This window comes from Cyprinodon tularosa, unplaced genomic scaffold, assembly GCF_016077235.1.
Source record: "Cyprinodon tularosa strain WSP-4 unplaced genomic scaffold, ASM1607723v1 ctg8, whole genome shotgun sequence".
Lineage (NCBI taxonomy): Eukaryota > Metazoa > Chordata > Actinopteri > Cyprinodontiformes > Cyprinodontidae > Cyprinodon > Cyprinodon tularosa.
The window spans coordinates 3,834,684-3,862,146 of NW_024039562.1; the positions used below are offsets into that span (position 1 = coordinate 3,834,684).

Consider the following 27,463-nt stretch of genomic DNA (forward strand, 5'->3'; position numbering starts at 1 on the left):
GGACTGAGGATGAATCTACAAGTTGCAGGATAGCTGCAGCTGCACCGGGAACTAGAATTGCTCACCCCTGCTTTAAAGCAATATTAAAATAATCTATAAAGGTAAATATGGTGAGACAAAAACCTCTCTCTACTTTGATGCATACACATTTCAGGATTTGGAAGATTCTGTCACTGTTATAATAAGGAAAATATTTGTCCCTTTTCAAACGAGAGAGAGCATTTTAAAAGTATTTAGGAAACCACACTGTGTTGCTTAGTGGAGAAGTTTCTAAAACAAATGAAAGAATAATGTTAAGAAGATTTAAACATCTATGTTCTAGAGAGTAATATCAGTCAAATACTATAAGTATAAATGTTTATGAATGTGGAGACAAAACATGAACTTCTGTCAGTTTTCCATTTCTGTTTCAAATATAGAGAAATTGAACTAACTGACCTCCTGGTGAGAACTGGCTGGACCCCATCTTTGGGCTTCCTCTGTTCCGGGGGGACATCAGCAGTCCCTGCTGGGGGCCGCCCATTCTTGGGCTCCCAGACGGGCTGTTCATTCCACTGAGGCCAAAGCCACCACTGCTCTGAAACGGGGGCTGCTGGGGATGTTGCTGCATGACCGGACCTGGGTGATTCATGGGACCTATCTGACTCATCTGGTTCATCTGATTCATCTGCATCATGCGGCTGCCCAGGCCCCCACCACCGCCTCCACCTCCGCCGTTTCCTCCGTATACAGAACCGCCTCCCATGTGACCCGTATGGCCCTGCTCGCTCATCCCAAAGCCCCGGTTCATGCTGCCCATTCCTCCCATACCACCACCTCCAGTCATCTGGGGGGTCATGTTGGCACCCCCGATGCCTTGTTGTCTCATGTTGTTTGACATCATGTTACCACCTGATGCTGAGCGGTAGCCGTTGTGTTCCCTATGTGGAAAGAGACAGAAAAACAGCAAAAGGTTTAAATAAATGCAAAAATCATGATAGCAGTTTGTATTCAAAACCTCTAGTGAGTTAAAGCTTTAAGGTGCAGAGCGAAAATTATACAAACCTAATCTTACCCTTTAGCGTTTTCAGTTTGTCACATTACCTGAAACTTTAATGTGTATTACTGGGATTGAATTATAGTTTTAAACACCAGCAGGGCAGACAAGAAAAGCCAAGAGGCCAATGCTAACGCTAGATGGTGTGCAGAGAACCAAAGCTCAAAGCAAGGCCACTTCGAGGTATAGCATTCATCAGATAAAAAAAATAAATAAAAAATTATTTGCAAGGAGGGAAAAGAGGGTATAGATGGTGAACAAAATTTCCAAAATAATGCAACGCTTAGAAAACTTAAAACTTTCCTAAAAATCTGTGTTGTAGGCATCTTGGTGTGGGATGCTTTCCTCAGCAGAGGGAGAGACTGTGGAACATGTTAATCCTTGAGTGGGAATTATGAACAATATATCCTTTGTGTATCACATTAAAAATCTAATACAACATTTAATTAATCTGATAATGTAAAGGCTAAGGCCATTTAAAGGCTAATTTGCTGACATTCCTGCTTTTATGTGGACCCAATGCCTTGGGTATATATATATACATATATATTCCGTCTTTTCTATATCTATATTTATATATATATCTATATATATAGATATAGATATATCTATATCTATATATATATCTATATCTATATATCTATATATCTATATCTCTATCTATATATCTATATATATATATATCTATATATATATATATCTATATATATATATATCTATATATATATACACTATATTGCCAAAAGTATTTGCTCACCCATTCAAATTATTGGAATCAGGTGTTCCAATCACTTCCATGGCCACAGGTGTATAAATTCAAGCACCTAGGCATGCAGACTGTTTTTACAAACATTTGTGAAAGAATGGGTCGCTCTCAGGAGCTCAGTGAATTCCAGCGTGGAACTGTGATAGGATGCCACCTGTGCAACAAATCCAGTCGTGAAATTTCCTCGCTCCTAAATATTCCACAGTCAACTGTCAGCTGTATTATAAGAAAATGGAAGTGTTTGGGAACGACAGCAACTCAGCCACGAAGTGGTAGGCCACGTAAACTGACGGAGCGGGGTCAGCGGATGCTGACGCGCATAGTGCGAAGAGGTCGCCAACTTTCTGCAGAGTCAATCACTACAGACCTCCAAACTTCATGTGGCCTTCAGATTAGCTCAAGAACAGTGCGCAGAGAGCTTCATGGAATGGGTTTCCATGGTCGAGCAGCTGCATCCAAGCCATACATCACCAAGTGCAATGCAAAGCGTCGGATGCGGTGGTGTAAAGCACGCCGCCACTGGACTCTAGAGCAGTGGAGACGCGTTCTCTGGAGTGACGAATCGCGCTTCTCCATCTGGCAATCTGATGGACGGGTCTGGGTTTGGCGGTTGCCAGGAGAACGGTACTTGTCTGACTGCATTGTGCCAAGTGTAAAGTCTGGTGGAGGGGGGATTATGGTGTGGGGTTGTTTTTCAGGAGCTGGGCTTGGCCCCTTAGTTCCAGTGAAAGGAACTCTGAATGCTTCAGCATACCAAGACATTTTGGACAATTCCATGCTCCCAACTTTGTGGGAACAGTTTGGAGCTGGCCCCTTCCTCTTCCAACATGACTGTGCACCAGTGCACAAAGCAAGGTCCATAAAGACATGGATGACAGAGTCTGGTGTGGATGAACTTGACTGGCCTGCACAGAGTCCTGACCTCAACCCGATAGAACACCTTTGGGATGAATTAGAGCGGAGACTGAGAGCCAGGCCTTCTCGTCCAACATCAGTGTGCGACCTCACAAATGCGCTTCTGGAAGAATGGTCAAAAATTCCCATAAACACACTCCTAAACCTTGTGGACAGCCTTCCCAGAAGAGTTGAAGCTGTTCTAGCTGCAAAGGGTGGACCGACGTCATATTGAACCCTATGGATTAGGAACGGGATGTCACTTAAGCTCATATGTGAGTCAAGGCAGGTGAGCAAATACTTTTGGCAATATAGTGTATATATATCTATATATATATATATATATATATATATATCTATATATATATATATATATATATATATATATATATATATATATATATATATACCCCAATAGTGCAAGTTCTCCCACTTAAAAAGATGAGAGAGGCCGGTAATTTTCACCATAGATATACCTCAACTATGAGAGACAAAATGAGAAAAAAAAATCCAGAAAAACACATTGTCTGATTTTTAAAGAATTTATTTGCAAAATATGGTGGAAAATAAGTATTTGGTCAATAACAAAAGTTCATCTCAATACTTTGTCATATACCCTTTGTTGGCAATGACAGAGATCAAACGTTTTCTTTGAGTCTTCACAAGGTTTTCACACACTGTTGCTGGTATTTTGGCCCATTCCTCCATGCAGATCTCCTCTAGGGCAGTGATGTTCTGGGGCTGTTGCTGGGCAACACGGACTTTCAACTCCCTCCAAAGATTTTCTATGGGGTTGAGATCTGGAGACTGGCTAGGCCACTCCAGGACCTTGAAATGCTTCTTACGAAGCCACTCCTTTGTTACCCGGGCGGTGTGTTTGGGATCATTGTCATGCTGAAAGACCCAGCCACGTTTTATCTTCAATGCCCTTGCTGATGGAAGGAGGTTTTCACTCAAAATTTGACGATACATGGCCCCATTCATTCTTTCCTTCACACGAATCAGTTGTCCTGGTCCCTTAGCAGAAAAACAGACCCAAAGCATGATGTTTCCACCCCCATGCTTCACTGTAGATATGGTGTTCTTTGGATGCAACTCAGCATTCTCTCTCCTCCAAACACAACGAGTAGAGTTTTTACCAAAAAGTTCTATTTTGGTTTCATCTGACCATATGATATTCTCCCAGTCATCGTCTGGATCATCCAAAGGCTCTCTAGCAAACTTGAGACGGGCCTTGACATGTACTGGCTTAAGCAGGGGGACACGTCTGGCACTGCAGGATTTGAGTCCCTGGCGGCGTAGTGTGTTACTGATGGTAGCCTTTGTTACTTTGGTCCCAGCTCTCTGCAGGTCATTCACTAGGTCCCCTCGTGTGGTTCTGGGATTTTTACTCACCGTTCTTGTGATCATTTTGACCCCACGGGGTGAGATCTTGCGTGGAGCCCCAGATCGAGGAAGATTATCAGTGGTCTTGTATGTTTTCCATTTTCTAATAATTGATCCCACAGTTGATTTCTTCACACCAAGCTGTTTACCTATTGCAGATTCAGACTTCCAAGCCTGGTGCAGGTCTATAATTTTGTTTCGGGTGTCCTTTGACAGCTCTCTAGTTTTGGCCATGGTGGAGTTTAGAGTGTGACTATTTGAGGTTGTGGACAGGTGTCTTTTATACTGATAACGGGTTCAAACAGGTGCCATTAATGAAGGTAACGAGTGGAGGACAGAGGAGCCTCTTACAGAAGAAGTTACAGGTCTGTGAGAGCCAGAAATCTTGCTTGTTTGTAACTGACCAAATACTTATTTTCCACCATATTTTGCAAATAAATTCTTTAAAAATCAGACAATGTGATTTTCTGGATTTTTTTTTCTCATTTTGTCTCTCATAGTTGAGGTATATTTATGATGAAAATTACCGGCCTCTCTCATCTTTTTGAGTGGGAGAACTTGCACTATTTGTGGCTGACTAAATACTTTTTTGCCCCACTGTATATATGAGTCTTCCTGTTTATTTCTGACCTCTGCAACAGGTGTGTGGAGATGAAGCCTTGAGGCTCGTTGCTCATGGGGTGTCGGTAGAGTTTGCTCTTTGTCTGGGCTGTAACCGGGGTGCCGTCAGACAGGGAAAAGCGGTACAGCGGTGTCTCAGCATGACCCTGGAGGAAAGCTGCAGAAAACATTGAAAAAACATGTTATCATAGTTTGAAAAACTTAATAAACCATACATAGAGGCTACCTGGTCACACTCATCAACATCACTGTTTAGTCTCAAGGTTGTTTCTTGGGGAAAAAAAACTTTAAACATTAAGATCAGAGGAAGCTAAGAGACAAGTGGAGCTGGGGTGCAAGAATGAGAGAGAAAACAAATATTTCAACAGACAACAGGAAGGCTACATGAAAAACAGTTTAGGCTTTAGCTTTTCTCTTGTAGACTAGGTTTGGTTTAAAAATGTACAAAAGGTACAGAGTGCAATAATTATTATCGTGAAGCCGTTGCCTGATCCACATTTCCTAGAAAAACCAGAAAATGAGTTTTAAAGGAAACGTGGTCAATACAGCATAATCATAAACCAAAAATGTGTTTGTGTGTTTTTTTTTGTTTATTGGACCTGATGGAAGGCAGTTTAATGACCCTAAAAAGTACCAACACCATTAATACTGGAACCTTTTTCATGCTATAATGTTGATATACACACTTTAGGGGGATGCATTTTATTTGGATCACAGTTAAGGAGCGACGTTAGGTTATGTTTGAGGTATAAACCCGGTGGATGGCTTGTGTTTCTTTTGAAAGCTTTGCATCAGGATACCTCTTAGGATATTACATGGATATCTTTTTCTTTTTTTTTATACTATAGACAGCTGAACAGAATTAAATTTTTAATAACACATGTATTTTTTAAAAATATTAATTTTTGTAAAATAAAAGCCAAAAACATTTTTTTTTTCTGTTAAAGGCTGATAAGAGTTTTAACTATAAAGATATTCTGGGTTCGATTTGGAAGAATTTCTCTGAACAATCGCTGACTCTACATGCCTCTATTGATAATGTAGCCCTAAGATATTCTCATTAACAATATTAATATTCATAATGCTTATGTATGAGTGGCGCCTTATTTCATTTTTTATGCGGTTGTTATCATTAAGAGTAAGCGAAACAACCAGCACAGATAAACAAACAACCAAAACAAAAATTCCAACTATAAACAAAGTTTTGTAAGATAAGGTATGTTTTACACACATTAGTTAGCAGGGTTAATGCAGTACTTGTGTATCTCTTTGCTTATTCTCTCAGTGTTCTGGACCTCATTAATAAAATATAAAGCACTCCTCCAGGTGCTCTTAGGCCTGAACCTACCCTCATGATAGTGGTGCTTGTGTGACCACGGTTGCCCGTCGCTGTGCTGAAGGAACATCTGAATGCAGCGCCTTAACAAGTCCTCCCAGCCTGGGCGCATGGATGCCCGCAGGGAGCTCTGGTCTATCTGTATCAGTTTACCTGTAGGAGGAGGAGACACATCAGACAGAAATTATGGGTAAAATCCAGTGGCTGAAGAGTATTATCGGGATCGATGATGGCCAGAGTTCACCTCCTCACCTGACAACTCATGTCGGGTGTTGAAACTTTCGGTCCTCTCCATGGCAGTTACCCGACGGGCTACACAGATCATACACGACTGGAGGTCTGAGGAGGACAGACATGGAGAGTTGCTGGAATTTTTAAAAACTATTTAATTTTTTTATTAAATCCGAGAATTGTTTTGATTATTATTATTTCAAAAGTTTCATTTATTGCCTTTAAAGATATTTGACAATTATATATAATTTCGGTATATAATAATTACTGCATAAAGTAAAGAACATCTATTGTTAAAGCTAAAAGTCTTTATTGGTGCCATACTATTTTCTACTGGAGAATAAAATACTAGCACCATTTTGTATTGTTGCGTACCATGAGACAGAGGCAATATACAAATTTTAGTATTAAGTTGTAATAATCTACTTTTATTTTCTGTCAAATAGGTGATCACCAATGATTCATAAGTTAGCTTTCATCGTGGCCTGTAGGCGCTAATAAAACTATATATCATGGACTGTATAACTTCTTTTTTCATATTTTGCCAAAACAATAAACCTTTTGAATTTAAACAGGATGTGATAAACCAATAAAATTGAGTGGAATAAAGATTTTTTTTCCCATTTTACGAATAAAAATCTGAAAAATGTACCAGAACATCAACAGCTTTTAGAGACTGAACTTTGGGCCATTTTTCTCAGTACAATAGCTTAAGCTCAGGTAGGATGGATATAAACGGTCTTTGAACAATCATTCTTTACATTGGATTCGGGTCTCATCTTTAACTGGGTCATCATCTGATACGTTTGTCCCAGGAATTGGTTGTATGTGTAGGTTGTTGTTTTGCTGAAACAAGAATCTTCAGTTTCCTGTTTTCTGCAGCCTGCAAACAGGGTTTCTTCCACCACTGTCCTGAATTAAGACACATTTACCAGTTACCTAATCTTAAAAATGCAACTTCTTCTAAATGTTGGATTTATCACCTACACGATTTATGTCAATCTAGAAAACTGAACCTTCCTGAAGGTCCTTTCCTTTTTTATAATAAAGTCAGAATTTTTGAGTGCATGACTAATAGTTATTGTTTAGAGGTGGTTAGTTGCACAGAATTACATTTTTTTGTGATCGGAGTAAAAGGAACTAAACATAACTTAAAGTTTTCTTTATAAATATATATATATATTTTTCTAAATAACAAATATCCCTTTCTTCTCTCTAAATATTTACACACTACTTTGTGCTGGTCTTGCCTCATAAGACACCTAAAGTTTGTGGCTGCACTGTAAACAACTGCATAAAGTTCAAGGGCTATATTTATGTGAGCAAGGCACTGCATAACCTGATTGGAGATTCAGACAGTGCCAGTCAAACTAAGTACAAAATCTAGCTATAATCTAGATCAGGGGTCACCAACGCGGTGCCCACGGGCACCAAGGGGCCCTCAAGGACCACATGGTGTGCCCTCTTCGTCTTCTGAAAACAGAAGAACTCACTCAGTGGGTTAAGTTAATTCTTTTTTTTATTCTGTTGAATAAAAGAATAAAATAAGAATAAAAATGAGTTTTTATGGATGAGATTTACTGTAGGTGAACACTGATCCCTCCAGTTCATAGGTCAGTATTGGTAGCCCTTCCTATGACTCGGTAGCCATGAAGTAGCCCTCAGCCTTAAAAAAGTTGGTGACCCCTGATCTAGATAAAAAGTATTTGACAAATATGACGGTGTTTTTAAAAGAGTAGATTATGCTGCACACATTTAATAGCACATTCATGGTTGTAAGGTCATCTTGAAAACCACGACCGCCTCCGCCTACCTTCGCCCTCTTCAATCATGGCCTTGGGCTGAGTGAGAGCAAAACACTGCATGGTCTCGTAGCGGGGCCCTCCTGCCCCTTCCTCCATGGGGCCGTGGGAGTGGCCAAATTTGACCAGCATCCGACAAGTGAAGGTGTGACTCTTCTGTCGAGCCGCCTCATTCCCCCATGACACGCCATTTACTATAAATTAAAAACAAACCAAGAGAAGAGTTTCATTTGGGAGAAAGCATGAAGCTTCTGGGACTGAAAACCATGCAAGCTGTGAACTGCCGATCTTTAATTAAACAGTACCAATGGCTCACACCCAACCTCACAGACAAAGCAAAACAAACAAACAGACAAGCATTGTGTCTCTAACACTGAGAAGCTAAAGCCTCTCCTACTGGCTAAATGGAGCATGGGATTAATGTAGCCAAGTCGTCGATTTCCAATATTTCTCCCTCTCAGTGACTCTGCAGTGGGCCAAGGCCGGGGACACTCAACCATCTATCCTCATTTAGGTCCTGACTACTCATCACAGCACACAACCGCGCACACACACAGATGCTTTTGGATGAGGTCACCTTCACAGAGAGAAGGAAAGGAGGAGGTAAACTTTCTAGAGAGCTGGCAAAATGTCTTTTGAGGTCTGTCTCAAGCCTTACCAGGAGCTTGAACTGGCAGAAGGTGTGTTTGTCAGACACAGATGATGGTTCAGGAGAGCAGGCAATTTTAGTGTAAGACAGAAAAGATGTCTTGTGTGGCAGTCACAAAACAGCAGCACTGTAGTCGTAAAATTACTCAAAACCAGACTTGATTACTCAATAGTGTGGCACACAAACACTTTAAATTGTATTCTTCCCCCAAAAGTACTCCAGGTCCTTTCTAAACAAGCATCCTGGCTAATAGATTTGCTCAGAATAACCTACATACACAGTTGCTTTTCCAGTGCCAAATTAGAAATCAAATTCAGTCCTGACAAATGCAAGAAAATCTTCTTGTATTCGTCTTTTATGGTAAAGAACAAACAGTGTGAATTAAACCATTATTTCTTGAAAAATAATAATTAATCACTGAGCTGTTAAAGATATGTAATGCTTTGGTTACTGCCAAGCCTGCAGAATTAATAAACTAAAAATAACCTCTCTGTTAAAAGACCCCAAAACCAAAACATCTGCTTTTACCTAAAGAACCTCAGAAACAGGTAAAAAGTGGTCACTCACACTTGTCAGTATGGGATGGCCTGAAAAAGCTATATCTAAGGCTTTGGGATTTCAGCAAACCACAGCCAAAGCTGCAATCAACACATGGAGAGAAGACTGAATAGTAGTGAAACTTCCTGTGGCCCAACCACTGGTGGTTGGGGGTTCTACATTCAACAATACAAAGAGACTGGGCAAAAATGGCATTAATGGGGGGAGTCTAAATCACACTTCTAGCAAAAGAAATGCCCATCTCACAGTTGCCAAAAAACACTTGAATGACGCAAGATTTTGGGGAAAAATGTTCTATGGACTGACTGAGCCATCAGTTCATAACTTTATGCCTAATCTAAGAAAGTCAAGATGAATTTAGAAAATTGTGTCATGACGTTAATAAGGCCCCTTATGATAAAAAAAAACCTTGAATGTGAGTGAATTAAAGCGATGAACCAAGTAGGCAAAAGGTCCTTAAAAGCATAGAGATCAGAAAAACAGGGAGGGAGTGCTTGGCTAACACAGTGTTTAGTGGAAGTGGGGAGCTGCTGACCCTGAGAGAGGACATTGTTGAATAATGGAGGGAATATTCTTAGGATCTCCTCAATGCTATTGACATGCCTGTCATGGCGGTAAAAGAGACTGGAATGCCCAGGCCCGGATTCATTCCTCACCTAGCCTGTAGTTCCTGAGGTGATCAAAAAAGGTTTCTGGATATTGACGGGCCATCATTGCTGACACACCTCTTCAACATCACGTTAAGGTTGGGGACAGTGCCCTGGACAGGCAGATTGGGCTGGTGGTTCCAACTATAGGGGAATCACACCATTAAGCCTTTCGAGGTAAGGCTTAGGCCAGGATGCTAGAGAGGAGAGTGTGGCTGATTGTCGGACCTTGGCTTCAGGAGGTGGTTTTCATCCTGTCCATGGAACAATGAACTAGCTCTACACCCTCTGCAGGTTAAGCTACCTCTCTGCAAGGTAGCTGAACAGTGCTGATGAGTTTGCCCAACTGTTCCATGTGTGTTTTGTGGACCTGGAGATTGCATTCTACCATGTCCCTCATGGTGCCATGTAAGGAGTGCCTGAAGTATACGGAGTCAGGGGCCAGTTAGTAGCCCCATTTGGTCTCTGTATAACTGAAGCAAGAATTTTGTCCACATTAGCTGCTTTAAGTCAGATCTGTTCCCACTGTATGTTAGATTCCAACAGGGCTGGCCCATATCCTGCTTATAACCTTAATGGACAGGTTTTCTATGCACAGCCAAGGAATTTAGGGGGTCTGGTTCATGCTCTAGCAGAATTCATCCTTGTCTTTTTGCACATAAGGAGGTTCCTGCTGGCTCCCTCTTGCCAAGGCATACATCAAGCACTGGTGTGGTTAACAGACAAGTGCGAAGCGGCCAGGATGAGAATCAGCTCCTCATAGTCCGAGGCAATGGTTCTCGACCAGAAAAAGGTGGCTTGTACTTTTCAGATTGGAGGAGAATTCCTGCCTCAAGTGGAGAAGTTCAGGTTTCTTTTGGTCCTGTTAACGAGCGAGGGGAGAATGTAACATCGGATCGAAAGATGGAACAGACAGATCTGTGCCACAATAATAGGTAATAATAGGCTTCATCAGTCTGTTGTGGAGTGGAGAGAACTAAGTGAAAAGGCAAAACTCATGATCTACAAGTTGGTCTGTGTCCCTACCCTCACCTATGGCTCTTAAATCTCCATCATGACCAAAAGTATGAGATCACTGATGCAAGCGACTGAAACAAGCCGTCTCTGCAGGGTGGCTGGGCTCTCCCTTATGAAATAGGGTGAGGAGCTTGGTCATCAAGAGTCCTCCACATCAAGAGGAGTCAGCTGAGTGCCTGGGAAATCTTTCCTGAACGCTTGCCTCAAGTGGCGTTCCAGGCATAGTCCACCAGGACATGATCCAGGACATGATAGAGGACCTCTGTCAGCTGGCCTGGGAGTGACTCGGGCTTTAACCAGCAGAGCTTGAGGAGGTGTCTGGGGAAAGGGAAGTATGGTGGTCTTTGCTGAGACTGCGGATCCCGCGACCGGGTTCTGGATAAAGCGGAACACTAGGAGTACGGGGAATCTGCACAAGTCATTAAAAACATTTGAAAGCAGTTGTTGCTAACAGAGTTAGGTTAATCGCCATCAGGGTGCTAATACTGGGCAAGGCTTCTCTTAATAAATCAAGTCATGATATAAAACCTGCATTGTCTAATTAAAAATAGTTTGTTGATATAAAAAATAATTGAACTTCACTGTATTGTGTGTGTGTGTGTGTGTGTGTGTGTGTGTATAAGCATAACTGTAAACACTGTGATCTGTGTTCATCCTACAAAAATGTGCACCAAGAAGGCATTTCATTCAGAGGGCCAATAAGATAATGAGGAAGAAAAGCAGAGACTGGGAGAGAGGGAGGTGGGGGAAGCAACCTGAGAAATGGATAGCCACAATATTCATCTTAGTAAGCAGCCATATTAAGTATGGATGAGGCTTAGAGGGAGCGAGCTGAGAGAGGCACCAGGGACAGCGAGAGGAAAAATGTATAAAGGGGGATGGTTAGAGGGAAAAAGTGAGGGAATGAATGACGGGGCGCACAGGGAAGTAAGCGGCTGAGTCGATGAGCCCACTGCTGCTCAAGAACGTTACTGCAGAGCTAATCGAGAAGCAGCCGAGCACACACACATCCATAATTAATCGGCATTATAAATAGTGCACATACTTATGGGCTTACACACTCATGCAGCTAACAGAAAGAAAAATGCATCACTGTCATTTACACGTCAATACAGAGAATGATGAGGGGGTGTAAATAAGTGAATTTACTCAAGTACAATATTAAATAGCAAATCAGACTGAAACCCAGGCTGAATTAAACAGAAGGGACCACAGAGGAGCGTTATTCAGCCGCATGTGGTAGCATTGGGATCTGAATAAAACTCAGGCCTGTTTTACACTGTCTGGACCACTGAGTTTGACAGACAGCAGCGCTACGCTCTACCTGATTAGCAAAAAGTGGGTGGGCGCATCCGTGTGATGTGTGTATGTTTTTGTCAGGTGTGTATATGAATGTGTGTGTGTGTGTGTGTGGATAACTCTCATGTTTCCCAGGAGCTCCTCATTAGGAATGAGTGCATAGGAGGATGGATTTTTACATACTCGGCTCACAAAGTTTGGCTCCTCTAAAAGCGTCATGTGGTTTTTAGTTCTGAGCAAGAATACAATGTAAAAAGTTAAGTTCTACAAACTAAGATCTGCAAAAAAGGAGCAGAACTTTATAAATCTATAACATCAATGTGATGTTATCAACTAAAAACAACCAAATCAAAGTCCACAAACACACACAAAACATATATCACAAACCAAAACAACCAACACACTACCCTCATTATCATTAGTAAAAAAGCTAATTAACCCTAAATTTACATCAATATAATTGGTGCACCTAATAAAAATAACTTATGCTTAAACATAGAATTATTCTTTAGTTCCCTTAAACTATTATAATACACCACAAACAGATATAGAAATAATTTGCTTATCATCCAAGATATTTTAGCTTTTATAAGTTTTAAATATGATTTTTTTAAATTTCCAGTCACATAGTTCCAGTTTCACACCCAGAAATCAAACTGTATGTACTTTTCTACATTCCTTTAACCCAAATACTATATTTCACTTTCTCCAAGCATGAAATTATTCATATGAAGCAGTTTTTGTAAATTATCTTTTTAGTGTAATATTTGCAATATAATCTCAGTGGAACTCAATTTAATGTTAGTTTGTGTCATGAAATTATTTTCATCCAAACACTCACCCCTGTGGTACACCACATGCACTGTCCAAACATTCAGAGCAAAACTAACCCTTATTTACATATCGTGCCTTTGTGTGTGTTTGCTCACTGTTAGTCCTTGGCAGGTTTTTATGAAAGTCCTCCCGGTCCTCTTCATGCAGGATGTTGTACACGCTGGTGTTGATAAGCTCCTCCTGCTTGTACTGCAGGTACTGGGTCACGTTGTCAGACACAAACACGATACTGCCCTCCCGGTTCACCACGAACAAGAAGCCATCCAGAGCCTACAGGGTAGAAATGGGAGAGCCATTATAATCATCATCAGGAGATGAAAGCGGGAATGTCTGAGCTGTGGAGAGTGTCCAATCTGGACTCACCTGCAGTAGAAGTGGCCCTAGCTGGTCCTTGTCAATGACCCCCTGACCAGTTGAGGACACGTCTGATTTCTGGACATCGTCATCGTTGGACGAAGCTTTCCCTGTAGATAAGCAAAACCAGGGAGGTCTTAAGGAAACAGATGAGAAATCCCAAACTTCAGTTGTTTACTACCCAGCTCCACCACTAGGGGGCAGTGCTTCCAAAGTTTCTTTTCTTTTTGGAGCAGCAAGGTGAGTGGGGGTTAAAACTACAGGTGAGGAGGGAGACGGATAACGGCAGGTTTCTGCAGGGAGTCCGTCAGAGAAGCATGTGGAGCAGGTAACTGCTGTCCTCATGCTTTATATTCAGTGTCAGACTGTGAGGGATTGTCTGAGAGAGGGAGTGGAAGCGAGCCAGAGGAGCTGAGGAAGAAGCCGTTATGGTGCAGGGGCAGGAGCTGAAGCACCTGAATTAATGGAGGAGCTGGGACCGAGGGGGGGGGGGGGGGGGGGGGGGGGGAGTCTGGGTGCATCCAGTGGGGATATGAGGATGAAAAAAAAACAAAAAAAGGTAGAAAGAAAGAAGTCCGGGGCGATGCTGGGAAAAACTAATAGCTACTGGGTTGTTGTGTAAATGTGGGATTTGGAGTGAGAGTGAAGCATAGGCTGCTTGACTACAGGAATTATTCTGTCTGATTAGCTCCCTAGAGGCACAGATACCCACACAAAGGGAAAAAAGGACATTACCACAAACAACTACGTATTGTGAAGTTCAGTAACAATGAGCAGAGGGAAACAGAACATGGAGACAAACGCTCTCAGCCAACCTGGTGCATTTAAACAGATAAGATATTATTTCAGTAAGAAAAGGCACCAGAGAGCAACTGATAGGAGTAAAAGAAAAATGAAGACTGAGCCTGATGAGCAGCTGGGACCATGTGAAGGAGAAACAAGCAGGTATCGAGCCAGAAGAAGAGCCTCGACGCCCGTGTCATTTCTGTCATCACTTCCTGTAACTATGGAAACCTGTCAGCAGCCAGTCAGGGCTGGCCGTAGCCTCTTCCCCTTCCTGTTGAGGTTGAAGATACTGACTGACTGCCTGAGCCCCAAACAGAAACGAGGAAGAAAACGCAGCCATACCCGTCTGTCTGATCTCCAGTAGTTCACCCCCATCACAAAGAAATATAACACGCTTTAATCTAAGAGCCGAAACACAAAATGTATTCACAATCCTTGAACTTTTGCACATTTTGAATAAACCTAATTACATAGTTAAATGTGAGAAAATGAGCACAAATAGAAAAAATGTTTTCGTAAACTCATAAAATGACAGTGTAGATTCAGTTGGTATTCAGCCCCCTTAAGTCATTGATATAGAGAAACTAATTAATTAATTAATTGACAGTCTTTTAGAAAATGTCTATTAAACAGCTAGAAAAAGAAAGTTTTGCAGGTGATAACTAATATATTGCCACCTGTTTTCTAAGGCTTTGTGGCAAACATTTTAAACCATCTAGCTCTGACTGCATGTTTAAGTTCGATGTCCTTCTGAAAGGTGAACTTTTCAAACAATTTCAAGCAGTTTAAGGTATCTCACAGATTTTCTTCTAGGATTCTCTTGTGTTCCCTTAATCCATCTACTGAGACCAACTCCATACAGGGGAAAAATTCAGAAAGCTCAGCTTGGTGTGTGTCTATGGTTGCCTGATAGTTTATTTAGCAGATTCTTCCACCTGAACAGTCGATCTCTGAATCTCCTGCAGAACGTCTTTGGCTGCTTCTCTAATTCATGCTCTTTTTGCACATCAGGTAAGGTGAGAAAGCTTAACATTTTGTAATAAAAACCTAATCACAGATGTCTTAAAGCAGTTCATTTATTAGGGGTATCGGAGTCAAAGGGGGGTTTGTTTGTATAATTTCCCTTCCATTTTACAATCATATTGGTCTACCACGTGAAATCCCAATTAATTACATGTTTGTAATGAAAAGGGGTCTGAATACTTCTGGTAGCACTGTCAAAAGTGGAGAAAACGGCTGCTCTAGAGATGATTATCTTTAGAATAGAGAGCCATATCTACCTGCAATAATCCAATCAGAAAGACCTTGGCGAGGCCTGCACACAGCTGTTAATAATCATACCTGCAAACACACTAATGCTACCCAAAACGGCAAAAGATGTGAAATTTGAGGGAGATGATGGGCCATTCATCTTTACAGCTGAGCTCAGAGGAGTGGGAGTTTGCCCTGTAGCCCTCAGCTGTCTCCCTAATGTCAGCCACCCATCACACATCCTCCTCCTAAGCCACCCTAATGACTTTAGACATGGGTGTCCACTCACCTTGCTCCTTGATCTGGCGGATCTGGCGCACCGTCTCTTTGAGGATGGCACATTTGTCCGGTTTGACGTTAAAGGTGTCAATGTCACTGAGGTTGGCCGAAATCAGCTCGGCCAGCTCCTCGATATATTTGCTCTCCTGCTCCCGGCGCTTCCTCTCACACCTGTTGAGGATAAGTTACAGAGGTTGGAGGAAAACTAAACCTTGCTACATTTTAGGTGCTCCTTCTAACTCTGGAAGCAATGGCAGGCTGTTTCCAATTTGGATAGAATGCAAAAGTCACTTTGACTGCATATTGAAACCTGTCCTGGTTAAAAAAAAAAAAAAGACTTTAAAGGTATAGTGGAGGATCTTCGGAATTTTTTTGAAAAGACCCGCCCTGTGCAAAAAAAGCCATACCAGCTTTCTTTCCAAAAGAAGATTTGCAATTTTTCCACTATGTCAGACTCACCACCCATAAGAGAAAATGGGAACAAGGATGTAGGAAGGCCTTATGTAAACATATCACCAGTAGGGGTGTAAATAATAATCGTTTTGTATCGATGCATAGATCCAACAGCCGGCTATCCGATGCATCGATACGTGTATCGATTCATGTGTTGTTTTTTTCCTCTGGTCCATTTTTATCCATTTGCTCCTGGGCGTAATTCTCTCTCCTTTGCTGCGGTGGCGCTAAACCTATTTTGCCCTACTAACTCGCTTCCTGGTTATACTCAAGCAGCAGTGTGTTGCAGTAAGCTTGACACAGACATTTTTGATTTATGCTCAATATTGAAGCGTGGTCTGAGCTATACGCTGTGGGTCTAGATTCGGCCGAGGCGGTGATAAAGTGGGGGCGAGTTTAGTCAGACAACGGAGGGACATGAGGGCCAAAAAGAGCGGAGATGCAGGTGGAAAAAAGATCCCAGCGTTCTCCCGCACCTCGCTCTTCTAGCTGGTCCAAATTCACAAGTTGTTTTCCGCAATTTCGGACATAAAAACAAAACAAGCCGGCCTCCTGTCTGCGGCACAGTCTGCAGTTAGTTACAATTTAGGAGAGGTGCAGCGGAGTGTCTGTGGAGGGGGCGGGGACGTCGACGCTCTGGAGCCGAGGTTTTGAATTGCACTCATTGCAGTGATTTTGTGCAGTATTTTTTGATGCACAGCCTTTCAGAATCCATAACGCAGGGGTATTATTATTTTTCAGTGAATGAGGTTCTAATAGGAATAGGTAGAGTGCAATTTTTCTACTTCTGTTATTTGTTGTTGTTTCTAAAAAAAAAAAAAAATGCATAACGATATTACAGCTTTCATTGATTTATTTGAAATTTGAAACATTGTCTAGACTATAAGGTGTTAAAAAAAAAGAAGAAAAAAGAAACAATTTATCGAATCGAATCGTATCGTGGTGTATTTTTGAGTATCGAAAATAATCGAATTGTTTTGTCAGGAAATCGATACTGAATCGAATCACCATGATGGGTGTGACTTACACCCCTAATCACCAGAATGATTGACAATTAGGAGGGCCACTTATTTTGATGATCCACCCGGAAAAAAACATCCTCCACTTTACCTTTAAGTTACAGATGGTTTAAGTTTAAATGTTGTTATTTCCATCTTTATAACAGTCACAAAAAGACAAGAGGTTTGGGCTTCCAGTCATTAGTAACCTTCTTCTCCTTTAGCAGTTTTATGTTTCTGTTCTCTTTTTGAGGTATTATGTGTCAAAGCTGATAAGGCAGTGTAAAAAGCAGGTCGGTATTACAAAAATAGGAAATGGAAATAAAAGGGCAACATTCAATCTAGGCTTCATGTAGTAAGACAAATTAAACACAAACAATGAAGAATTTATTTACACTGCATGATTTAAAACATTTCTAACAAATCAGAGAGAAAATGATGAAGCCAATAGCGAGGACTGTTCTTTCTAAAATAATTATTCTGGGAAACCTTTTGTCATAATACATTTGTCAGGTTTAGATGTCGCTTGGAAAACTCTTTCATGGCTCTTATACATGGATTAAAGCTTAACAATGAACAACAGGAAAAGCCCTTTAAAGTCGTAGGGAAACGTCCTTTCCAACCGTGGCATTTCCGAATTCTCCCGAGTGGTGTACAACTTTACACGAGTGAATAAGGTGAATGTGATTGGTCGATTATCAAGAGGTTGATGTGGCGGAAGGTTTGCAAACAAGATTGATTGTGGCTGGTGTCACAGAAGCATCTTACTAGCAACGACACTGTCAAGGAACACTATGGAGAGAGGAAAAATGCAAGACGAGTTTGAGTCAGAAATTGTTGGGACGAAGTTGTTGTGAAAGAGGACGCCAGGGTGGCAGAAGCTTTGTTTGGTGTAGAAGGCTTACAGCCGTACATGTTTGAGCCCTTGCCTCGCAATGCTGCCAGTTATGTTAGCTCTACGCCTGCTGAAGACACAGACGTCCATCCCCGTGAACACTGGGACGGAACTCAATGGTAAAGTAAATAATGATTATTATTTCTTATTTGCATATTTTAACTGCGACATATGAATCAAGTTGCTATAACCGAAAAAATTTGATTGACAGATAGCTGTTGATATATGATTGGCCGAATTTAGGTGTACAAGTTGACATATAACTAACTGGCCTGCATAAAAAAACAAAAAAAAAAACCAACAGATTTTAAGGCAAGATATTTAAAAAAACTTTAAAACAAAAGTTTAAAAATTTTGGGACAGTATCGTCTGATAAAGAGTACATTTATATACATGTTTAAGCCAGAATGATTTGACATTTAAATATGATTTCCCTAAGACTTTAAAGCCATGATATGTTTTGATATTCAGAGACCAAACCAGCTGCTTGAAATAACAGATTAGCTTAAAATGAATAGTACTCACATATATGGTTCAAAACAGCCTCTCAGTACTACTGTATGTACAACACAAAACCTTTTCTCTCCTCACAGTTGGACATTAAATCAAACATAAACTGTCCTGATTCAGGCCAATAAGAATTAATACTTAATTTGCTTAAAAGTAAACAGGATACATTTTAGGAAAGCTCAGATGAATAGGCTATACTTCTGAAAGGTTAAATAACATTGATTAAATGTAAGCAAACACTGAAATATTATAAGATGACACCTCAAAGATGAAGCTTCCCTCTAAAATCATGGACAAAACTAAAAGAAATCAGGAGAGAGATAAGGATAGGGCTTAACCAAACCAAAGCACTGCATAATTGCACCACATACAGTATATTTAATGCTCTGAACTTCCATATCACTGCTTTTAATTGCACCATGTTTTTTCTCCCACACTGAGTCTTTGTATACAAAATGACAATAAAAGTTGTCTTTGGGTTGAATTTACAGATGTTGAAGAGTTCATCTATTTAAACAATATACACAGTGGGATGTCCAGCTCTATTTGCTTCTGGAAGGAGACAAGTTCTGTGTTGTGGAGATCCTGTCTTTGCTCAAAATGAAAAGATCAACCCCTGCTGCTGTTTAAGGCAGCCAACACATTGTGATTGTCTGTAGTAGACCAGCCCTGTAATGACACGGGCTAAAAGGCCATTCAGAGAGGAAGAAACCATTAGTTAAAATCAACTAAGGAAGTCCCTCTTTTTTGCAGACCAGTCCAGTGGTCTGATCAAAATGTTTGGCCATGATGATGACTGTTACATCTAGAAAAAAAGGCAGGGGCCGGCATTTCAGAACCAACTGTGAGGTACTGGGTGGTGACGCCATGATGTGGACATGGTGTTTGGTAGGGGGACTGGTTCACTTAAAAAAAAATCAGATCCCAAGACCTCACATCACCACGAAGGTAAGAGTTGGTTACAAATCGGTCATGCAAATGGACATGATTTTCTGCGTTGCGTTCAAACTGATTACCAGTTCTCTCAGGAGGAATAGGCCAAGCTTAGAGTGATGTACTGTGAGCTGTGATTGAGATATATATATATATATATATATATTTATATATATGTAAACTACTGTTTTCTCACCCCTCGTGGGGTGGTATGTGTCATCCTCAAGCTCGGATCCTCTACCAGGGGCCTGGGAGTTTGAGGGTTCTGCGCAGTATCTTAGCTGTTCCTAGGACTGCGCTCTTCTGGACAGAGACCTCTGATGTTTTACCTGGAATCTGCTGTAGCCACTCTCCCAGTTTGGGGGTCGCAGCCCCCAGTGCTCCAATTACCACTGGCACCACTGCTGCTCTTACTTTCCACATCTTTTCTAGCTCCTCTTTCAGCCCTTGGTATTTCTCAAGCTTCTCGTGTTCTTTCTTCTTGATGTTGCTGTCGCTTGGGATTGCCACATCTATCACTACTGCCTTCTTCTGCTGTTTGTCGATCAACACGATGTCTGGTTGGTTAGCCATCACCTGTTTGTCAGTCTGGATCTTGAAGTCCCATAGGATCTTAGCTTGGTCATTCTCAACTACCTTAGGAGGTGTCTTCCATTTTGACCTTGGGACTTCCAGCCCATACTCATGGCAGATGTTCTTGTACACTATGACAGCTACCTGGTTGTGGCGTTCCATGTATGCACTTCCTGCCTGCATTTTACACCCTGCTGTTATGTGCTGTATTGTTTCAGGGGCATCTTTGCACAGTCTGCACCGGGGGTCCTGCCTGGTGTGGTAGACCCTGGCCTCTATTGAGCTTGTACTGAGTGCCTGTTCTTGTGCTGCCATGATTAGTGCCTCTGTGCTGTCCTTCAGTCCAGCCTTTTCCAGCCACTGGTAGGATTTTTTGATATCAGCCAGTTCTTCTATTTGTCTGTGGTATACGCCATGCAGCGGCTTGTCCCTCCATGATGGTTCTCCTTCCTCTTTCTTGTCCTCACTTTCGGTTTTCTCCTGCCTAAGGTATTCACCAAGCCATTTGTCTTTGGGGGCCATCTTCCTGATGTACTCCTGGGTCTTAGTTGTTTCATCCTGGACAGTGGTCTTGACACTCACTAGCCCTCGGCCTCCCTCGCTACGCTTGGTATACAGTCTCAGGGTGCTAGATTTGGGGTGGAACCCTCCATGCATTGTGAGGAGCTTTCTTGTCTTGATGTCAGTGGCCTCTATCTCCTCCTTTGGCCAGTTTATTATACCAGCGCGGTATCTGATGACTGGTATGGCATATGTGTTGATTGGATCTGTTGTTGGCTTGGATCTTGTTTTTCCCACTCAGCTGACTTTTCAGGACCTGCCTTACTCTTTGTAGGTATTTAGCTGTGGCAGTCTTTCTTGCCATCTCCTCGTGGTTTCCGTTAGCCTGTGGCACCCCAAGGTATTTGTAGCTGTCCTGCACATCTGTAATGTGGCCTTCTGGTAGTTCAACCCCCTCGGTTCTGATCATCTTCCCTCTCTTTGAGACCATGCGACCGCACTTGTCCAGTCCGAATGACATCCCAATGTCGTTGCTGTAGATCCTGGTAGTGTGGATCAGTGAGTCAATGTCTCGCTCACTCCTGGCATACAGCTTGATGTCATCCATGTAGAGGAGGTGACTGATGATTGTTCCGCTTCGGAATTGGTATCCGTAGCCAGTCTTTGTGATGATCTGGCTGAGGGGGTTCAGGCCTATGCAGAACAGCAGCGGGGATAGTGCATCACCCTGGTATATGCCGCACTTGATGGTGACTTGTGCTATTGGCTTTGCATTGGCTTCCAGACTTGTTTTCCACAGCTTCATTGAGTTCTTGATGAAGGCTATTAGAGTCCTGTTGATCTTGAAACATTTCCAAGCATTCCAGTAACCATGTATGTGGCATTGAGTCATAGGCTTTCTTATAGTCAATCCAGGCAGTGCACAGATTTGTCTGTCTGGTCTTACAGTCTCGAGTGACTGCTCTATCCACTAGTAGCTGGTGCTTGGCTCCTCTGGTGTTATATATATATATATATATCTATATATATATATATATATTTATGTTTGTATATCTGGAGCGTGTAACAAAAGTATTTCCCTCTTGGATTATTTAAGTATGCCTGAATCCAAGTCCGAGTTAAAGGCAACCTAATTGGCTCAATTCAAATTATAATGTTTAAAAGGCAAGTAGGCTTTGTGCATATTATTCAATATTTTAATATACTGGAAAAGAATCTCTGTTATTATCAGGATACAAATAATAATAAAAATAATAATAATAGAAATAATAATAATAATTCTGGTAATAAAAAAATAAAAAAGTGAGGTAAAATTGCTCTTTCTATATTGTGTGTATATTTATAATATATTGATGTGAAATAGCTAAAGGGAAATAAGTGTAAATAAATAACATACAATAATGGGAAGACCTTGTGTTTTAAAAACATCTCATTGTTCAGTATGAACAATGTCATCCTAACGCAGCATCATCCCCCTAATAAAGTCAAGGTCCAGGCTCCAGCAACCACTGACCCACAAGCCCACTTCCCTGCCTTTCCCTCTCTCGTGTTTTGATGTCATGCACTCACCCAAGACCAGGGGTGTCACAAGTGGACAGTTTGCGTTTGCGATTTTCCGAGCTCAGAGGCTCCATGGAGTTCTCCCCCAGTCCGCTCATCGTGTGCACATATCAGCACCTAAGGGGAAGAAGAAGAACCAGTGACACTCATTAAACCACCAAGCAAATACAAACTAGGATTATTAAGTCACTTCCAGCCTTTCTAGTTGATTTGATAAAGGTTCTGGTAATTGTGAAGGGAAGTAAAGCAGGGGCAGGACTGTAGCTGCAGCTACTGTACACAGGGAAGGGTGAAATATGCTTATATCAAATCATATTCTCCTGGCAGCAACTGATGAACATAAACATGTCTTGTCAGCATCCCCTCTTCCTGCTGCGGAGCTGAGAATGTGAGGTTATGTTTGTTGTGCGTGGACCCATGAGTTCATCAGTTCAATCCACACACACACCAGATTAGCAGTGTCTCTGATGATAAGCACAACTAAACCCGTCAGACAGGCGTCTCTCTCTCTTTCTCTCCCATAATGCCTCACACTTCGTCTCCAGGAAGTGAGATGATAAAGGTTGTAAGGAAGAGATGCAGATGGGATGAAAAAAAAGGAGGAAGAGAAGGGAAATAGAGGGAAGGAGTGGAAGACATAAGCGAGGGAGGGAGAAGCCAGTGTGAGAAAGTGAGTGCTGATTGGTCACTTGCTTTGCCACAGTGACAGCAGCCGACACTGGGGAAAGGTAGGAGGGAGGAAAGTGCATGAGCAAGAGTGGGGCAGAACGTAGCGAGAGGAAAAACCAGTGGAGGGATAATCGGAAGGAAAAAATAAGGTGCAGGACAGAGGGAGATAAAGGCATGCCAAAGAAATAAAGGAGGGACCAGGAGCAGGTGAAATAAGGGGGTGGGGGGGGTTGTATCATCCAGACTGGGGTGTGTTTTAGATGCACCATGTTGTGCGGGGCAGGCTGAACGCATCAATGCCCCTCTTAACCTTCACAGCCAAAACAGCTTTTTCATTCCATTGATTACATGGTTATCCTCTGACCAGAGCGCTGCCTGCGCTGCATGGCAAATCAGGCCAGCAACAGGGGAGAAATGCCAGCCTGTTATTTAATCGTCACGCTGCATCATCTCAGACTCCTCCGTGGGAGATCCGAGGAGTCCACAAAGCCATGTGACTGAGTTTGTCTTTGTTAGCAGCAAGGTCCTAAAAACACTATTCTTGTTGAGACAGGCACACAGGGTGCTGGCATGCATTCCTGTATGTTGTAGAATAAAACAACAACAAAAAACAACAACTCTAAAGGCATTCTCTTGCACGATGACAAAAAGAAATACCTGTACATCATCTACTCTCAAAACTGTTGCCCAATCCCCTCCTCTATGAGTTTCTGTTAGATTTCTGCTTTAATCTCTCCCTGGAGTCCCTCCCATCAGACTGTCTGCCTGCCTTTGTCTGCCTACCTGCATCGCCTCTGCTTTACCCCCTCGTTTACTTCCATGCATGCCTGTCTACCTGCCTCCCAAGCTGCTGTTCCTTATTAGACAAAACCATCGCTTGGGGAAGACGACAAGCAAAGGGAGGAGGTGCAAAGACGAAGGATTTAGAACTTGTGGTGCTAAAGTAAAAACCCTGCCTTTGCTCTTACACCGATCAAGCAAGCCTGCCGCCTGCCTATTGATGGAGTTCTCAAAGGGGGAGCCGCTCTAATTGCAGAGTGAATGAGGCCGCCCTAGAGAAGGGTTGATTAGGAGGCTGCTGAATGCCCCAGGGAAATGGGTCACCTCCAGCCTGGCGCGGGCCGCCCGCTTTTTCCAGCACAGGGAGAAAGTCAATTACACGCTACAGGCATTGGGGCCTGGTGGCAGAGGGTGCAGCAGGGGCTGTGCTTGGTACAATGCAGCAGGGGGGGGATTGAGATGTGGACAGAGGAGAAACAGAGAGTGATGGCAGAATTGAGGGCAGCAAGAGGAAAACAGGAATGGGAATGAAGATGGTATTTTAAAAATTGAGGGGGCAGATAGAGTGGAAAGGAAGCCAGTCAGTTTGATCGACTGAACTAGTTTTACTGCAGGTTTTAGACTAGGTTTGGCTCAAATAGGAAATTGTCTCTGTCCATCAAATAAAATCTCTAAGGTTGCGGTTTTAATATGACCAAACTTGGATCGTCTATGGAGGCATGAATTACATGCAAGTTAATAAAAACAGCTTATCATTTGAATCAGCCATTAGGTAAAAAATCCAACAATGCATAGAAAACTAAAATCCAATGGCTGATTTTACTCCCTTCCACATATCTGGGACCATGTTGGTACAAGTTTACTGGAAAAGTTAAGGAAAGTTTACTGTTTTCCCCAGATGGCTGGATGACTTCAGAACATCCCCATCCATGTCCTCAGGAAAATTCCAGTATCGGCATGGAAATTCTGTGTCACAAAAAATCCAAACAGGTCCCTTTTTGGGTGTCGTGTTGCTTTCTGATGAGTCTAAACAAACCAATGCATAAACTGGCACTGTATGAGCACATTCCTTCTCATAATCCTTCTGTTTTCAGATTATGCATATCTTTCTCTTGAGAGTAAGTAAAAAGACTTAGAAGCACACTCAGCAGGACATTAGAGGTATAAACAAAGAAATAAAAGGGAACGCTTTCTCTGTGAGAATTAGTGCAATAAAAAAGGGAGACACAACAGCCGGTTGGATATTTAGGATGACCTCTAAAAGTTTGGAGGAGTAATTATTAATTATACTAAAATGGTGCAGAAAAAAAATACTATGCATTCATTAGCAATTTTAAAGTTAACAGACAAATAAAAAGTAATATTTTAAATGTTGAGGAAGACTGAAAAAGAGTCAATTGTGATTGCGGTGTTAAGGGTTAAGCATGCGACCCATGTGCAACGTGGCTGTCACAGGTTCAAGTCCCGCCATGGTGACCTTCTCCCTCCCTCTAATCCCATTTCTTGTCTTTCGAAAAATAAAATAATAAAGGCCACTTGAGTCTAAGGGGGAAAAAAGGGGTAAAATGTGTCAGATTTTTGGAGGTCTATTGCAGAGGTAAGGATCATAATTATAAATTGGCACGTCGCTGCACATTTTAGTTCTACATTTTGGCAAATTGGTAAACAAGAAAAACAGGAAAGGTCCCAGATGGATACAGAATGATGTACGGAAAAAGGAAAATAGGGTTTAATGGCCCTAAAACTTACTATGAACTTTGACCCAACTCTCAACTCTGATCTTGATGTAGGGCTAAATAATATGTCCCTCACATCTAATACAATATATTTCTTAATTTCTGATTATTGAAATAAATTATATTGGGATATATATTGATATAGAATTATTGTCCAGCCCTATTTTGAACTAAATGATTACATATGGTCACTTCCTCTACGGGGATCTGTGTGTTTATTCCTGGTTGTGCAATCAGGATGGTGACTTGGATCAACACTACACCCGCCATCATCTCGCCTAAACCTGAGCTGGAGTATAAAAGGATCCACATCCATGTATTTCATGTCTTTCTGATGAGAATGGCTTGATAAACAGCTCGTAATGCTTAGTTGTGTAAAAACCTTTTTATTTTCATCCTAAATAACCTTAACCAATATACTAAGTTTACTTTACACAAAAAAGAAGGGAAAATGTTTTTTAATTGGAGTATTTCTATTTGCAGTGTTTTTACTACACTGACATAAAGACACAGGTGACCAAAAAAAGACTGCAAGAGAGCTGCAAATACTTTTTTAAAGTCACTTTTGCTGTTATCACGATAAATACAACAAAATATTAAGTCATTTTGCTTCCCTAATTTTCAGCAGCTTTTTTTGTATGTCTAACCATCTGCATAATCAATTGTCCTAAAATAACCTTACCAGGTATCATCATATATATATATAAAATACAATATTAGTAAAATCACTGCTTATCATGAGTAGCAGTATAAACTAAGTTTGTTTTAGCCGTTTTTGTATGCAGGGGTGTTGACGATTTTAACAACAAAAGGAAATCTGCAAAACTTTATCGTTTTAACCAATAGCTTATTAAAACTTGGGGATTCTAATCCCCTAGTGTTGAATGTACATTTAATGGATGTAAAAAAAAAAAAAAAGAAAAACTATAGAGAATTTCTGAGTGTATTTTCTATTTTTAGGAATCTCAGTGTTGAGCTTTCTTGTGCAGTAAAAGGAAAACAACAAGCAGCAGATCACCTGTGAGTTCAACTGATGGACCTTAAGAAAGCAGAATCAAAATGGATGAACAGCAGCTACACAAGCAGAACTATGGTTTGGGGAGACAGTAAACACAGCTGAGAGACGACAGAACTCCCACAGCAGGGTGAGTCACGCTGCGCGTGTGTGTGTGTGTGTGGGGTGGGGGGGGGTTGCTTGAAACAATGCAACAAACAAGAATAAGGAACAGAGCTACTGAGGGCTGACCAGGGGAAAAAATGAGCAACCTTGATTCTCAGTCAACCTACTATGGAATCTATCTGATACAAAGGAAGGATTATAGCTGTCTGAACATCAATATTAACCTGGGAATCCCCCACCCAATGATGTAAAGCCTTTTTCATAGCCTAAAATTGGAAGCACATAAAAGATCTCAATGTTAACAAATAGAATTTTATTAAATAAAAAAAAAATCTAAATCAGTTTTTTTAGCAATTTTATTGCTTCACCTCTGACTGAAATGATTGACCTGTAATGCTAGGATGCATCAAACTGCTGAACTGCTTTCTTTCTATTATCTTTGATACCACTGATAAGTTAGAGAAGGCAACAGGTTTGAGCAGGCTGCTGCTGACAGAAAGCAGGAAGGTGAAGAGGTGAAGTGACAGGGAGAGGGAAAGGACTGCTCTGGATAAGTGATGCAAATAGCTGCCTTCCTCCTGCTCTATTATAATCACTGTTGGCAAAACAGAGTTGCTCAGTCCTGGTCTGGACATAAAAACTCAGGTCAGTGATGTATTGCAAGACGGAAAAAAAGAAAACACAGACTCCTACGGATAAAGATTAAAATACATTTTCGGACAAAGGTTTACATATCACTTGGCTTTTAATACAACAGAAATTTTTATTTTGGGTGATTATACATTAACCAATATCATTTCTTTATGAATTTAACAGTATTAAAGGTATAGTGGAGGATGTTTTTTTTTTCTGGGTGGATCATCAAAATAAGTGATCCTCCTAATTGTCAACCATTCTGGTGATATGTTTAAGTAAGTCCGTCCTATGTGCGTGTCCCCAGTTTCACTTACCAGTGGTGAGTCTGACATAGTGGAAAATTTGCAAATCCT

The 27,463-nt window shown here is 41.4% G+C and overlaps 1 protein-coding gene across 4 annotated transcripts in view; it reads right to left on the reverse strand.

The window, feature by feature from the left end:
- Nucleotides 1-27,463, reverse strand: part of LOC119774153 (nuclear receptor coactivator 3-like) — an 84,395-nt gene that overhangs the window by 10,799 nt on the left and 46,133 nt on the right. For all 4 annotated transcript variants that reach the window (XM_038271531.1, XM_038271533.1, XM_038271532.1 and 1 more), the window contains 9 exons: nt 22,179-22,286; nt 15,757-15,917; nt 13,440-13,540; nt 13,172-13,346; nt 8,084-8,266; nt 6,292-6,378; nt 6,052-6,192; nt 4,713-4,860; nt 439-920 (listed from right to left, as the gene is read on the reverse strand). In XM_038271531.1, the coding sequence (XP_038127459.1) occupies nt 439-920; nt 4,713-4,860; nt 6,052-6,192; nt 6,292-6,378; nt 8,084-8,266; nt 13,172-13,346; nt 13,440-13,540; nt 15,757-15,917; nt 22,179-22,267 (1,567 nt within the window). In that variant the 5' untranslated portion in view covers nt 22,268-22,286. The remainder of the gene's footprint in view (nt 1-438; nt 921-4,712; nt 4,861-6,051; nt 6,193-6,291; nt 6,379-8,083; nt 8,267-13,171; nt 13,347-13,439; nt 13,541-15,756; nt 15,918-22,178; nt 22,287-27,463) is intronic.